The sequence below is a fragment of the Siphateles boraxobius genome, unplaced genomic scaffold (genome assembly GCF_051911475.1).
Source record: "Siphateles boraxobius isolate OS27281-9 unplaced genomic scaffold, OSU_SipBor_1 6, whole genome shotgun sequence".
Taxonomy (NCBI): domain Eukaryota; kingdom Metazoa; phylum Chordata; class Actinopteri; order Cypriniformes; family Leuciscidae; genus Siphateles; species Siphateles boraxobius.
Genome location: NW_027509186.1, coordinates 7,750,547 through 7,765,797, shown reverse-complemented (window position 1 = coordinate 7,765,797; position 15,251 = coordinate 7,750,547). Strand labels below are relative to the sequence as shown.

The 15,251-nt window shown below is 39.0% G+C and overlaps 1 protein-coding gene across 1 annotated transcript in view; it reads left to right on the top strand.

Moving 5' to 3' along the window:
• tgfb1a (transforming growth factor, beta 1a) overlaps positions 1 to 15,251 on the top strand; it is a 43,683-nt gene that overhangs the window by 15,276 nt on the left and 13,156 nt on the right. Inside the window, exons 2-5 of the mRNA XM_077207579.1 lie at positions 6,966 to 7,229; positions 10,709 to 10,795; positions 10,906 to 11,053; positions 13,582 to 13,732. Of these exons, the coding sequence (XP_077063694.1) occupies positions 6,966 to 7,229; positions 10,709 to 10,795; positions 10,906 to 11,053; positions 13,582 to 13,732 (650 nt within the window). The remainder of the gene's footprint in view (positions 1 to 6,965; positions 7,230 to 10,708; positions 10,796 to 10,905; positions 11,054 to 13,581; positions 13,733 to 15,251) is intronic.

Sequence of the window (15,251 nt, the reverse complement as noted above, 5' to 3'; positions counted from 1 at the left end):
ATCGTTAGTGTTTTGTTAAGAAAAAGTGAACAAAGCAAATAAAAATATTAAGAAAAAGGCAGATGTTTGATTTTACAATAAATAGGCAGCTCATAACTCTGTTGAATAAAGAGGAGCTTTTAAAAGGAGGTTTTTCTAATGCTGTTGCTAGTTAAATATTTACTGGACAGCTGAACATTATGAGAGTGAAAATAAAAAGAGTTTATTAGATGAAATATATCTAAAAAAAAAAAAAAAACAGGAAAACTCTGTATCTCAGCCTCCTCGTCGGGGATTACTGGTTTTTCCCTATCTCCACACTGAGGTGTCGAGATCGTGGAATAAACCGGTTTCTATTTTATGTGTTTAATACCCAAACGTCTAACTAGAGTAATGTTATGGGTATTAAGTATCATGGTATGACAGTGCCTTGGATTATAGAGACGCTTGCGAGCTTTCTCTCTCCCGAGTCGGCGTCATCATTTTTAACCCACCAGCCATCTTTAATAATAAATAAATTTTATTAGGCAGTACTGGTGGGTAAAGTATTTAAGGACATAGATGAATGTGGGGATGTCAGCATTGACTCTATTCGAGAATATATATATATATGTTTATATGTATACGTTTTTCTGATATAAAAATAAAGAAAAAGAAAGATAAAAATGTCTGTTCTTCTGGATGCTCCGCTTTCAAGAAAACTAAACCTTTCAGCGGCGTTCCAGAGGTTTCTTCCTCACCAATCTATGTTCCTGAAACTGGCATAGAGTGCAAAGAAGAAGACCTGATGCCAGAGGCTATCAGGCTTCTAAGGGTGGTCCCCTCCGGGGTAGGGACGGTTTTGAGAAATCGTTTCTCCTCGGCGCCCTCTGGGGTGCGACTCTCTGAGGAGGGTCGCAGCGCTGCCAGTTCGGTTGTTCCCTGCCGGTTCGCCGTTCAGGGCACCGAGGTGTCAGCGTCCCCATACGATCCTCCGAGGAGGGTCGTAGAGCAGTCAGTTCGGTCTCCCTGCCGGTTCGCCGTTTCAGGGTGCTGAGGTGCCTGCTTTTTCCTATGATCCTCCGAGGAGGGTCGTAGGAACTAAGCTAGTTAGAGGTAGGCAAGATCTGAGGACTGTCGTCATCTCTAATAAAGCTTAGACAAGAAGTCCTGTCGAATGAAAAAAAAAAAAAAAAAAAAAAGAGGGACGGTTTTGAGAAATCGTTTCTCCTAACTGCGCCCTCTGGGGTGCGACTCTCTGAGGAGGGTCGCAGCGCTGCCAGTTCGGTTGTTCCCTGCCGGTTCGCCGCTTCAGGTCGCCGAGGTGTCAGGGTCCCCGTGCAATCCTCTGAGGAGGGTTGTAGAACGGTCAGTTCGGTTGTTCCCTGCCGGTTCGCCGCTTCAGGGCACCGAAATGATTGTTCAATCAAATCCAGAGGCCAGTCTCGAGAGACTGCTTCCCTTATCGGAATTTCTGGCAGCGTGGAAACTTCTGCCAAATATTTCTCTATGGGTCCTGCATATAATAGAAAAGGGTTACAGAATTCAGCTCGATTCTCGTCCGCCCAGATTTCAGGGGGTCCTCCCTACGGTAGTGGACTCACAGCAGGCTCTGGTCATGGAGCATGAAGTACTGACACTTCTTCAAAAAGGAGCTATAGAAAGGGTTTCTCCTCCCAGCAGAGAGTCGGGGTTTACAGCCGTTACTTCATTGTTCCAAAGAAGGATGGAGGGTTGCGTCCTATTCTAGATCTGCGCCATTTAAACAGCAGAGTTCAGAAACTCAAGTTCAGAATGCTTACACTCAAACAGATTGTATCACAGATTCAGTCCAAGGACTGGTTTGTCACAATAGACTTGAAGGATAGATCTATCCATCCTCATCACAGGAAGTTCCTGAGGTTCGCTTTAAAAATGGGGGCGAAGCATACCAGTAACGGGTTCTTCCATTTGGCCTAGGTTTATCACCCCGCACCTTTACAAAATGCGTGGATGCAGCTCTGGCTCCTTTGAGACTCCAGGGCATTCGCGTATTATATTATATCGACGATTGGTTGATCCTAGCTCAATTTGAGCATATGGCAGTTCGGCATCAAGATGTCGTTCTGTCTCATTTAAAGATGTTGGGGTTGCCACTCAACGCCAAGAAGAGGGTGGTCCTCCCAGCTCAGAGGACCACTTTTCTAGGTGTATTATGGGTTTATCTAGGCCAGTCACTCACTGTGAAACAGTTTCAGACTGTGGGTCTCATGGCAGCTGTGTCCAACGTAATTACTTTTGGCCTTCTGTTCATGAGACCCCTGCAGTGGTGGCTCAGGACCAAGGGGTTTTCTCCGAGGGGAAATCCGTTTTCGCATGATCAAGGTCACGCGGCTATGCCTACGTGCCTCGGTCATGTGGAAGAACCTTGGTTCCTCGCCCAGGCCCAGTGTTGGGGGTTTCTTGTCGACGCATAATGCTATCGACGGATGCTTCCCTCACAAGTCGGGAGTGATCATGAGTGGTCGCTCGGCGGAGGGTCCGGACAACACACTGACGATCTCGTATATCAGAGCAGATATCCTGTTGAGGCAGGGGCTGAGGCCCGGGGAATGGAGACTTCACCCCGAGGTGGTGGAGCTCCTATGGGAGATCTTTGGTCAAGCTCAGGTCGATACTTTTCACATCATACGATACAACCCATTGTCCGCTATGGTTTTCCCTCACATATCCAGCTCCTCTCGGACTGGACACTATGGTGCAGGTGTGGCCGAGGCTGCACTTTTTGAAGGGGCAATAGGTCTTACTTTTCGGTACCAAATTAGACCAACCTACATTTTTCTGTAACTGACTTATTGCAGTCTTAAAGAAAAACAAAAAAAGACTAACTTGTAAGACTAGTCTGTAGCAGTCCATGCAACTACTCCCTTGAAGACTGGAACACAGATTTGTTTCTTGGCAGACTAAAGATATAAAGAATAAAAATAGACGCACACTAGCCTCCTGGAAATCCTGTCAGCCATCATAATTCAAAGTTATCAATTGATCTGTGTTTACTACAGTTTTGCTGGAAATACCAAGTTTTAACTCTGGTTACTAGGAGTGTAACAGATTGTTGTTGATCTGTGATCCAACTGTTGCTGTTGACCCCTGCCAGATTATTAGGGAGTTAAAATTCAGCACAAAAACCTGTCCCATGGTTCAGAACGCATGTGATTAGCGGATTATTTGCAAAGTATAACCATCATAGAGTGAAAGTTTATCATTTTGCATGTGTTTTTAAGTCTGTTAAATTAAAAATTCAAACGATTTTAAATCACGATTCATTCAAGCACAAGAAGATGCAAAAGAGAACTCAATTCAGCACTCGTGCACTGTTTTCTGTGCGCACACACAGAGCCGTGAGACAGCACGTGAATTGAGTTCTTATTCTTATATCTTTTTGTGCTTACATGTCCCAACACCATGTAAAAGTGAATTTTGCATAATAGATGCCCTTTAATTTACTGCTTGCTAATATTGCTTAGGTGAACATTTTTTGGACTCAGATGTGGTACTGTTTGGGTGATGACAATGGCAAACTCCATATTTTTATACACTGGAACTCTACTTTACCTCTACTTTTAAACAGCGATCACACCCGTGTGATTAGCATGGTGTGTGATATATGTAATCATACTGCTCAATTCATTTCTGCTTTCACGCTTTGGCCAAAGAGAGACTCGCTCAGCAGCACTTGTCATCCTATCACAACTGATCAGTGTTTTCAACACAAATAATGTTTATAATGTGTATTTTATATATATAAACACACAAAAGTACAGCCTAAAATATTTATAGTTTTAAAAATAAACACCGTGTGTCTATGGAAGTGCAATTTAAATTTTTTTTTTTTTTAACAAATTTGACAACTTGTTTTATTCACATCAATCAGACTTTGTTTAGGTCAGTATAAAGTTTTCTCAGATTTTCTCCATGGTCACCTGCAACTCAATTTCATGTCTCTGGAGAAAATGTCTTATTATGAATAATCGTCATAATGACAGACTGTGACTCAAGTCGAGGGCCGAGGCAATTGAAGAGGATGCACAGGATATTTTTGCTTCAGCTGGCATTACAATCAGCCTTTAAATTCTAAATAATTTAAATAATGTAAATAACTTCCAATAACAAGGATAGCCTATGTTCAGACATATCTACTGTATACCTTGTTTCAGGATTTTTTTACTGGGGCACAGCAAGTCTTGACTAACCCACTGTGTTACAAGCTAATCTATTCTATACTTTTATGAATTCTATTGAGAAACCAAAAAGTTGAATAAAGACTGAGAGTCAATGATCGGAAATTGTTAATTATTATTATGTTTTGAACTATTCTGTATAGCTGTGTTTTGCTGTGTGTTTGTTGTCAAACTCAAAAATTACTCCTTAAATTGTGCCCCGCTCTCCCGTTCCCTGCCGGTTCGCCGCTTCAGGGCACCGAAATGATTGTTCAATTAAATCCAGAGGCCAGTCACGAGAGACTGGTTCCCTTATCGGAATTTCTGGCAGCGTGGAAACTTCTGCCAAATATTTCTCTATGGGTCCTGCACATAATAGAAAGGGGTTAAACGGTGTTGTGGAAACGGTGGGCTTGGCCTCTCAGGGGGCCCAGCTCATAGAATCCGGTCTCTCGACTGAGGTCGTTGAGACCGTCCTTCAATCCAGAGCTCCTTCCACGAGAAAACTATGTACATTGAAATGGAAACTGTTCTCTACATGGCGTGGAGAACGTTTTTTGAATCTTGTTAACTGCCCGGTTGGTACAGTTCTCGATTTCCTACAAGACCGTTTCTCTGCTGGATTATCTCCCTCCACCTTAAAGGTGTACGTAGCGGCTATATCTGCTTATCACCCCTCTCGGGGCTTCTTCTCTTGGGAGAGATCCTCTTATTATATGTTTTCTCCATGGTACATTGAGGCTCAGGCCTGCACTGCAATCTAGAGCACCGGCTTGGGATTTGGCCATTGTACCTGAGGGTCTGGCCTTGGCTCCCTTCGAGCCCATCGAGGAGGTTTCAGAAAAATTCCTCACTCTAAAGACTATAGTTCTCCTTGCTATTTCATCTATCAAGAGAATTGGTGATTTACATGCTCTGTCGGTTGCTCCTTCATGTCTGGAATTTGCACCTGGTATGGTGAAAGCATTCCTCTACCCTAGACCGGGTTATATTCCTAAGGTCCCACTAAATTTGGGGGCCCAATAGTGCGGCAGGCCTTTTATCCTCCACCCTTTAATACCCCAGATCAGGAACAGCTTAACCTGTTATGTCCAGTCCGGGCTTTAGATGCCTACGTTCACAGAGCTGCTCTGTGGCGTAAATCTGAGCAATTATTTGTTTTTTTTGGGTCACTCAAGAGAGGATGCCCTGCATCTAAACAGGTGATGAGTAAATGGATAGTCGAGGCTATTTCCTTGGCTTATGAAGCGGCCGGACAGCCTTCACCTATGGCTGTGCGGGCCCATTCTACTCGGAGTATGGCGGCCTCTATGGCCTTAATTTCGGGAGTTTCCCTTCTTCTCGTGTGTAATGCGGCAGGATGGTCCTCTCCGCATACATTTGTCAGGTTTTATGACCTTGACCTCTCCACTCCTGGGGCGAGGTTGCTTGCTTCTTTTTAGTGCGCTGGACTTCACACAGAACGGGCATTTGTCACTATGGCGTAGTGGGTATGGGGTTCCCATCGCGTCTCAAACGCAGCTCGAGTTCCCTTGAAAGGGAACGTCTCAGGTTACGTATGTAACCCTGGTTCCCTGATAGGGAACGAGACGCTGCGTTTGCCTGCCATACTTCCTGCATGCCCTGATCGACTTGCTTCAGGTTTTTCAGAAGCTGTCGCGGTCTGATTTCAGGGCTGCTTTATAGTTTCCTGGTCTATGACCTCACCTATGTCGTAGTGGGCTTCCATTGGACTGATTTTACACGTGCTTCACGACGTAATCACGCAGAGCGTTCCCATCGCGTCTCAAACGCAGCCTCTCGTTCCCTATCAGGGAACCAGGGTTACATACGTAACCTGAGACGTTAACCAATTAACAGTTTTGCACTGTAGTATTTTTACATTCTTTTACCGTTAAAATCATGATCATCTGAGTTGTTTTATGGATATAAAGTTGACCAGTTTATTAAGCACCCCTGAAGAGGCAAAAGGTCTGAATATATTTGTTTACTATTACTTGTAACAAGTGGTTTTGTGTAATTATCTGTGTATGTTGATGATAATGCAAGGCAGAGAGAGAGAGTGTTTATGAATAATACTTTAATGCGCACTTCTTGTGATTATCTAGAGTGAAAACGAATACCTCATCTTTTGTGTGAAGTACAATAAACTCATCAGTTAAGTTGTGGCCATCATGGACGGTGTCCGCTACAACAGGCGAGAACTAATAGTGGATAAAAGCAAGATGACAACACTACTTTTAAACTCTAATTAAACTAAACTATACCTGTTATATCTCCAGCATATATTCTCTAAATCTGTAGGCATCATGGTGGTGATGTGACACAATAAGGATTAGGAGTTTAATCAAATGAAATGAGTAATTATAAAACTATGTTGTGTAACTCATCCAACACCATGGGCCTCCTTCCCATGTTAAACATCAGCAAAAACTGTTAGGCCAAGAACCACCTATTGAGACAGAGTCCATCTGACCGACATGAAAAGCGACCAATCACAGTTTTTTCTTCTTTTTTTCAGGTTTACCTGAAAAATTTGATACTATCCACAATAATTTTAGAATTTCTGTCCATCCAATAAATATTTATAATTTCGCAAAAAAAATCAGAATATACAATTTTGCTCATGGATACTTAGTCCCTCAAACAGAACTTTTAATATCTATCAAATATTTGATGCCATTAACCGGCCAAATCTGGGGCTTATTTTTTCAGTGCTTTGGTGGTTTATCTGACAAACGAGTGGTCTGTTGTCTGAGCCATAAAATAACCGTGAACTTTTCTTATTATTTCTCTCTTTCACTCTAGCTCAGAATGGCACAAAGCATCAGATGTTTTTTAACGTATCAGAGATGAGACAGAGTATTCCAGACTACCGGCTGCTGTCTCAAGCCGAGTTACGGCTTCGGATTAAGAATCCCACCATGGACCAAGAGCAGAGGCTGGAACTGTATCATGGAGTAGGCGATCAGGCTCGATATCTGGGCACCCGCTTTGTCTCCAAGGATCTGTCTAATCGCTGGCTCTCGTTTGACGTGAAACAGACGATGACAGAATGGCTGCAGAGTTCAAGTAAGGTCATAGCTGCATTAAGCTCACATAAGTGGCAGTTTCCTAATAGCAGTTAATGACTACATTTAAAATGACCATCCTTAATTTGTGCTCTTGTGCTTACATAATGTTTGGTTAAAACAGTCTACCTTTTCTTGACTGTCTATCATATTGTGATAACTCAAAACCTCAGTGAGACAACAATGCAGGATACTGTTTTTAATGCTGAAATTAGAAGAAATGAGCTAGAACTGCTTATAGACTGTGCTTATTGCTACAGTTGTGGAACTTGTCCTCTGGGACCAGTTGTATAATCATAGCTATTATGTCATGACTGTGTCTTAAGAACTTGCATGATCAACTAGCAGTTAGTCAAGGGGCAATCAGTCTTACTTTTCGGTACCAAATTAGACCAACCTACATTTTTCTGTAACTGACTTATTGCAGTCTTAAAGAAAAACAAAAAAAGACTAACTTGTAAGACTAGTCTGTAGCAGTCCATGCAACTACTCCCTTGAAGACTGGAACACAGATTTGTTTCTTGGCAGACTAAAGATATAAAGAATAAAAATAGACGCACACTAGCCTCCTGGAAATCCTGTCAGCCATCATAATTCAAAGTTATCAATTGATCTGTGTTTACTACAGTTTTGCTGGAAATACCATGTTTTAACTCTGGTTACTAGGAGTGTAACAGATTGTTGTTGATCTGTGATCCAACTGTTGCTGTTGACCCCTGCCAGATTATTAGGGAGTTAAAATTCAGCACAAAAACCTGTCCCACGGTTCAGAACGCATGTGATTAGCGGATTATTTGCAAAGTATAACCATCATAGAGTGAAAGTTTATCATTTTGCATGTGTTTTTAAGTCTGTTAAATTAAAAATTCAAACGATTTTAAATCACGATTCATTCAAGCACAAGAAGATGCAAAAGAGAACTCAATTCAGCACTCGTGCACTGTTTTCTGTGCGCACACACAGAGCCGTGAGACAGCACGTGAATTGAGTTCTTATTCTTATATCTTTTTGTGCTTACATGTCCCAACACCATGTAAAAGTGAATTTTGCATAATAGATGCCCTTTAATTTACTGCTTGCTAATATTGCTTAGGTGAACATTTTTTGGACTCAGATGTGGTACTGTTTGGGTGATGACAATGGCAAACTCCATATTTTTATACACTGGAACTCTACTTTACCTCTACTTTTAAACAGCGATCACACCAGTGTGATTAGCATGGTGTGTGATATATGTAATCATACTGCTCAATTCATTTCTGCTTTCACGCTTTGGCCAAAGAGAGACTCGCTCAGCAGCACTTGTCATCCTATCTAGGGCTGCAACTAACGATTATTTTGATAATCGATTAATCGGACGATTATTTTTTCGATTAATCGATTAATCAGATAGAAATTAAATTAGATTTTTTTTTTTATTATAACTAAATAAAACCGTAAATCAGGGTATTTATGTGTAAAAGTGTACTTTAAAAAGTGCAAAAGCCACACATTGAGTTTTACTAATATCAATATTTGCATTGTTTTTAATGATAATTGCTGATGGCAAGTTGACAAACATGATTATTGTTAAAAAAATGATATCCAACATATTATGTTTTAACACAATTTTTGTTAAAAACAAATTTACACAGACATGTTGTTCAGATGTGAATATCTGAACTAAAAACAAACTAAAAAGATCTAAAATATATAATTCATTTAATTTTTATTTAAAATTAATTATATATAAGGAATATAAGGATAAAGAATATAATATATATTATATATATAATATATAAAAGAATATAATATAAGGATAAATTGATTAAATAAATATAGAAAGACTGAAAAAAATTTTGTGTGAATGTAGAGCCGCAGTAGATCGCGTTTGAAAAACAATTAAAACTTGGTAGACAAATGCTATAAAAAGAGAACGGAATGGAGGTAACGTTACCCAGCAAGCTAACAGGCTTGAGTAAAGGACAGGAGAAATTATGCATTAGTGCACAAGCATTCGCTGAAAACCACTGAGTACAGTGACTAAAAAACAATATTTTACTGCTGCTGTTATTAACTGCCTTTGTATTTAATGCTTCACTTTGTAAACACCGTTTTAATTTAACCTATTTCTGCGGTAGCGCTATTTTAATCCATCACTTACGTTGCGAGCAAACTGATTGCACAACCTGATGCTCGAGACAAAATACGGAAGTCCCGGGAGTCTCCCGCATATTGATTGCGGCTCCCTGATGCCCGCGAATTAGTTCAAACTCCCGAAATCTAGAGCGCGCAAGCAAGAGCGCGCATGCGAGACAGAAGAGACTGCTCCAAACCGTGTAGCGCGCGCGCTCGGCAGAGCGCCTGGGGGAGAGAGACCTTGCGTGTGTGTGCGTACCAGTAAACGCTCCCCGTGACGTAAGCAGACCAACTAATCGATAATGACATTCGTTGACAACGATTTTCATAATCGATTATAATCGATTTTATCGATTAGTTGTTGCAGCCCTAATCCTATCACAACTGATCAGTGTTTTCAACACAAATAATGTTTATAATGTGTATATTATATATATAAACGCACAAAAGTACAACCTAAAATATTTATAGTTTTAAAAATAAACACCGTGTGTCTATGGAAGTGCAATAATAATCAAGAATTTTAATTTTTTAATTTTATTTTTTTTTAACAAATTTGACTACTTGTTTTATTCACATCAATCAGACTTTGTTTAGGTCAGTATAAAGTTTTCTCAGATTTTCTCCATGGTCACCTGCAACTCAATTTCATGTCTCTGGAGAAAATGTCTTATTATGAATAATCGTCATAATGACAGACTGTGACTCAAGTCGAGGGCCGGGGCAATTGAAGAGGATGCACAGGATATTTTTGCTTCAGCTGGCATTACAATCAGCCTTTAAATTCTAAATAATTTAAATAATGTAAATAACTTTCAATAACAAGGATAGCCTATGTTCAGACATATCTACTGTATACCTTTTTTCAGGATTTTTTTTACTGGGGCACAGCAAGTCTTGACTACCCCACTGTGTTACAAGCTAATCTATTCTATACTTTTATGAATTCTATTGAGAAACCAAAAAGGTGAATAAAGACTGAGAGTCAATGATCGTAAATTGTTAATTATTATTATGTTTTGAACTATTCTGTATAGCTGTGTTTTGCTGTGTGTTTGTTGTCAAACTCAAAAATTACTCCTTAAATTGTGCCCCGCTCTCCCCTACCTTTCTGTACTTTTGCTGTGGTATCGAATAATTAAAGTGTTATTTAAATAGTAAATGGAAAGCAAAGTTATATTTGTAAACCATACATAATTCATCTTGAATAGAATTTATTAGTATGGAGTGACTCATTTTTATTTACCCATTTCTTTCTTCCTTTGATGTTGGTGCAGCAACACTAGCAGTTGTATTATGTGTTACATGGTTTATATAGTAGACTCCAAAATCCAAATAATCTTGTGTGTGTTTGTTTAACAGAAGATGAAGAAAGTTTAGAAGTGAGGTTATACTGTGGCTGTAAAACAGACCAGCAGAGTACAGATAAGTTCCTCTTCATTATATCAGGTAAAATAATCTCAATAATCTGAAACATAGTGTTGGAAATGTATGCCAAAAGAATCCAAAACTAACGTAATCTTTAATCTTTTTCTGTGTGTATTTGTGTGTATTTGTAGGACTAGACAAACAGAGAGGTGACACTGCCAGTCTGTCAGATATGATGGTGAAACCTTACATTTTGGCTTTATCCTTGCCGTCTAATGGCAACTCCCTTGCATCCGCTCGCAGGAAACGAGATGTTGGCACTGATGTAACTTATGATGAGTAAGTCTTTTTGCTCTCTTTCACCTTTTATGCTTTGTTATGTTTAGATACAGAACAAGAAAATAAATAGCAAATACCTAAACACTTACACTCTTCTCATGTTGACCAAATGTCGAATCAGAGGTGGACAAAATACACAACTTCCTTACTTGAGTGAAAGTACAGATATTACTGGTCAAATATTACTCCGTTTACAAAAGTAAAGTTTGTAAAGAGCGATTTCAACTTAAGAAACATCCACATTTTGACCAGGATTAGAGCGAATTTAAATCTGAGTATCATCTGCATAGAAATGATAATTAAGCTTGAGTGATCTTAAGAACAATCCAAGTGGAAATGCTAAAAAGCAAGGGGCCTAAAATTGAACCCTGAGGGACACCAGTAGGGACAGAGCCAATCACAGACCTGAAACCACTCAAAAAAACAAATATAGCGACGATCAAAGAGATAAGATCTAAACCAGGTTAAAAGAAACTCAGAAACTCCAAAGACAGTTGTTGAGTAAGAGGCTGTGATTGATAGTATCAAAAGTGGCACTAAGATCAATAAGGATAAGGATGGCGAGAGAACCAGAATCTGAAGCCATTAACAGATCATTGTTGACCTTGACCAAAGCTGTCTTTGTGCTATGGAGTTTATGAAAACCCGACTGAAGGCTTGAAAAGATTATTAACAGCAAGGTGATTAGGAGATTAAAAAAAGATTGCTAAATGATCAGAAATACCATTATCAACAGAAGACAGCTGAGACACAAATGAATCATTTGCAATCACATGGTCTAAAGTATGACCTTTGTTGTGTCAATCAGCCCATAGCCCTCTAATCTGGTTAAAGAAAAGTCCATCATTTTGTTTGTGCCATGTTTCGGTTAAAAACAATAGGTCCCGTTTTCTATCTGCAATGATGTACCATAAAAGTAGAGCCTTGTTGTTTACTGAGTGTGCGTCAGATAAAGCAACATTTGCTGGGCTCTGGGACAACGCAGAAGGCAGCTCCGATCGACCAAGAGAAGATAGATTACTGTGGACCGCACCAGTATGTGACACTCTTTTAGTTTGACGCTAACTTTTAGTAACACAGATGTTAGAAGAAGAAGAAGAAGAAGAAGAAGAAGAAGAAGAAGAAAGACTGTAACTGCGTCCAAAACTCCGATGTATATACCGCTTTCGTCTCAACAGGCTCATAAATTCAAGTTCATAAGCGTCTTTTTGCAAACGATAGTTCTGTTTTAAGTTTAACAGCCTGTGAGCCCAGGACCACAGCAGTCCCAAGGCAGCGTAAATTATCAGTATCCACACCGTAAACTCCTACGATTAAGCTCCTGAGTTCTCCAGAGAATGCAGACAAATAAGAGCAAAAATCCAAAATGTGTGCAATAGTTCTTTCACATTGCAAGTGTGTAGAATGACTTCATAACTAAAAACAGCAGAATTACAGAACTCGTTTTAACATTAAAACAAACAAACAAACAAACAACAGACGGTGAGAAGAGCGACAGCCAAAACGCACAAGCGTTGAACTGGAAGATGTTTCAAATTTTCTCTTTATGGAGTGGTTACTTTATCTCTCTACTACTATCTCTCTAAAACCATTTTTGCTCAGTAATAATTTGTCTATGAAGGAGATCCAGTTTTAATTGATATATTTTAAATGATCAGAGATTATAGAAAGAACAGAAAAGTTTTATTAGCAGCAGTTTGATCAAATAACTTCTTCAGGGATTGAAAATATTGTTTGTTCAATTAAAATATAAATTAGCCATTAAGATGATTTTTCTGCTGTGTTACACAGCCAATGGCAATAGAAAATAGCAACCTGCCACACACATTACCAGAGGTAGACAGTTAAAGTGCTACCTGGTAGAATTGCAGGAAAAGTAACATTCCCTGATTCTTGAAACATTAGACAAAATGTCCCTCTTTACCAGTCACTGGTTTTTAAAATAAACATTTCCTCTATGAAACTTGTTCTTAACACAGATTTCATTTAATCTGATTTCCTCTTTATTGAGTGGTTACTGAGTGGTATGTTAGTTCTCTCACTTCCTCTAAAACCATCTGTCCTCAGATAATAACTTTGTATATTAATATAATAACCCCACATATAGTTTGAGCTGGAATATATGTTAAACTGAAGAAAACAGAAATAGTTCATTTTAATTTTTAAAATATATTTATTTTATAAGCTTGCACAGCGGTGTCCATAATACATTTTGTATTAAGCCTAATACATTTTTGAATGCTTAAATACATTTTTAACAGGACTTCAAAGAGTCACACAGACCACAAAATATAATCCAGTCCAACTGCTGTTCAAACAACTGGATAAAAATGAAAAACAATGCCACAAAATTATACATCGCAATTCAAGCCTGGGGGGAAAATCTGAGTAAGGTGACTAATTCAGTAACTCAACTCTCTGTCAATTATTTCTATCTAATAATGAGGTGTATAAAACTGACTTAAGCAAGATTCACTGAACACACAACAAGATAATCAAACCCCCTCCTTTCCAATATTCTCTGACAGAAAAACTGAGACCTGCAGTATGCGTAAGCTTTACATTGACTTTCGGAAAGATCTGGGCTGGAAGTGGATCCACAAGCCTAAAGGATACTTTGCTAACTATTGCATGGGCTCCTGCACCTACATCTGGAATGCTGAGAACAAATACTCTCAGGTAGGGTGTTTCTTTCCACCCCTGTCCCATTTGACAAATGATACAACATGTGACTTCAATTAATTTAATTACTTTATAAAGCGCAAAAAAACACAACAATAGTTGACCACTGTGCTGTTCAGAAAATAAGTCTAATATATCAATGGAGAAAAAATGCACATAAGGCATATAAAAGTATGCACAGTACTTTGCCAGTAAGCTTTTAGCAAAAGTTACAGAATGTCAGTTACAATCTGGACATAGCATGGCCCAAGTGAATTTGTTTGGCCCAAGTTTTCTGCACGGACATTTTTTGTGGAAAATCTGCACAGTGCAAATTATGCAGATCTAAACATTATTACTGAACTTTACATTTATACCTGTGGCAGCAGCAGCTTCACACTACTCAGTTTTCTTTACCTGGACAAGTTGAAAGAAATCATTTAACTCATGAATAACAATCTCTGGTGCTGTACAAAGATTTGTGCCAATATTAGCCTAAAATAGTGTGCAGGCATACTATGAAAATACACCAGAAAAGTATGTCATACCAGTTACTTGATAGGATTAATATTTGCAACATGATTTGGTATGCACTATTTCTAATCTTTAATATTATTTAGGACAGAAAACAGCATGTTTCGTGTTCCTGCCTGAATCATTTCCTTTCTCTGCTTCTTGCATATTTTAGAGCAAGAATACACAACAGCACTTTAAAAAAGAGTTGCCATTATTGCTATGTACAGTATGTTAGTTCATTTACAATGCACAGATACAGTAGTATCCAGAGGTACATTTGAGGTCAAGAGTTGGCAATATAGAGAAAACAAGTTTTGAATGACTAGTTACCCCAAGGGCTGGAATGCCATATACTTTACGTCATTGCATCTTAACTGTAATGTTCTTTCTTTTTTAGCTTTTAAGTTTTGCCTATGCAAGCTTCAAATTTCACCAGGTTTTATTATGAAACTTGTTGTCTTTGTTAGAAGACAAAACTGATCATACCTGAGAATCCTGACTGTTTTTAATGTGTGAGCTGCCTGAGATAATGTCATTAAGGGGGTAGTTCACTTAATAATGAATATTATGTCATCATTTATTTCTCCAGAACACAAAAGAAGAGTTTTAAAGAACAACTGGTTTTGTTCAAAAGAACTCTTCAAAACGACATTGGAACTCACTGACTTTTTTTGGACAGACAGAAAACAAATTTTTAACTTTTTCCCCACCATTGATGGAATTTTCAGGCAATCCATGTTTTGGTAACACTTTATTTCGATAGTCCACTTTAGACATTCTACTAACTATGAGTAACTTTGCAACTACATGTCAACTAACTCTCCTTAGAGTATTAGTAGACTGTCTGCTTAATATCGGCTAATACTTTATTTTGCTGGTCACCCAACAGATATTTTGTTGGTCCCCCAACAGATGTCTATGAGCAACTTGGCAACTCATGTCATGGCAATTCTACTAACCCAAACCCGAACCCTAACACCTAACCATAACCAAACAGTTATTGACAGTCTACTACAGTCTA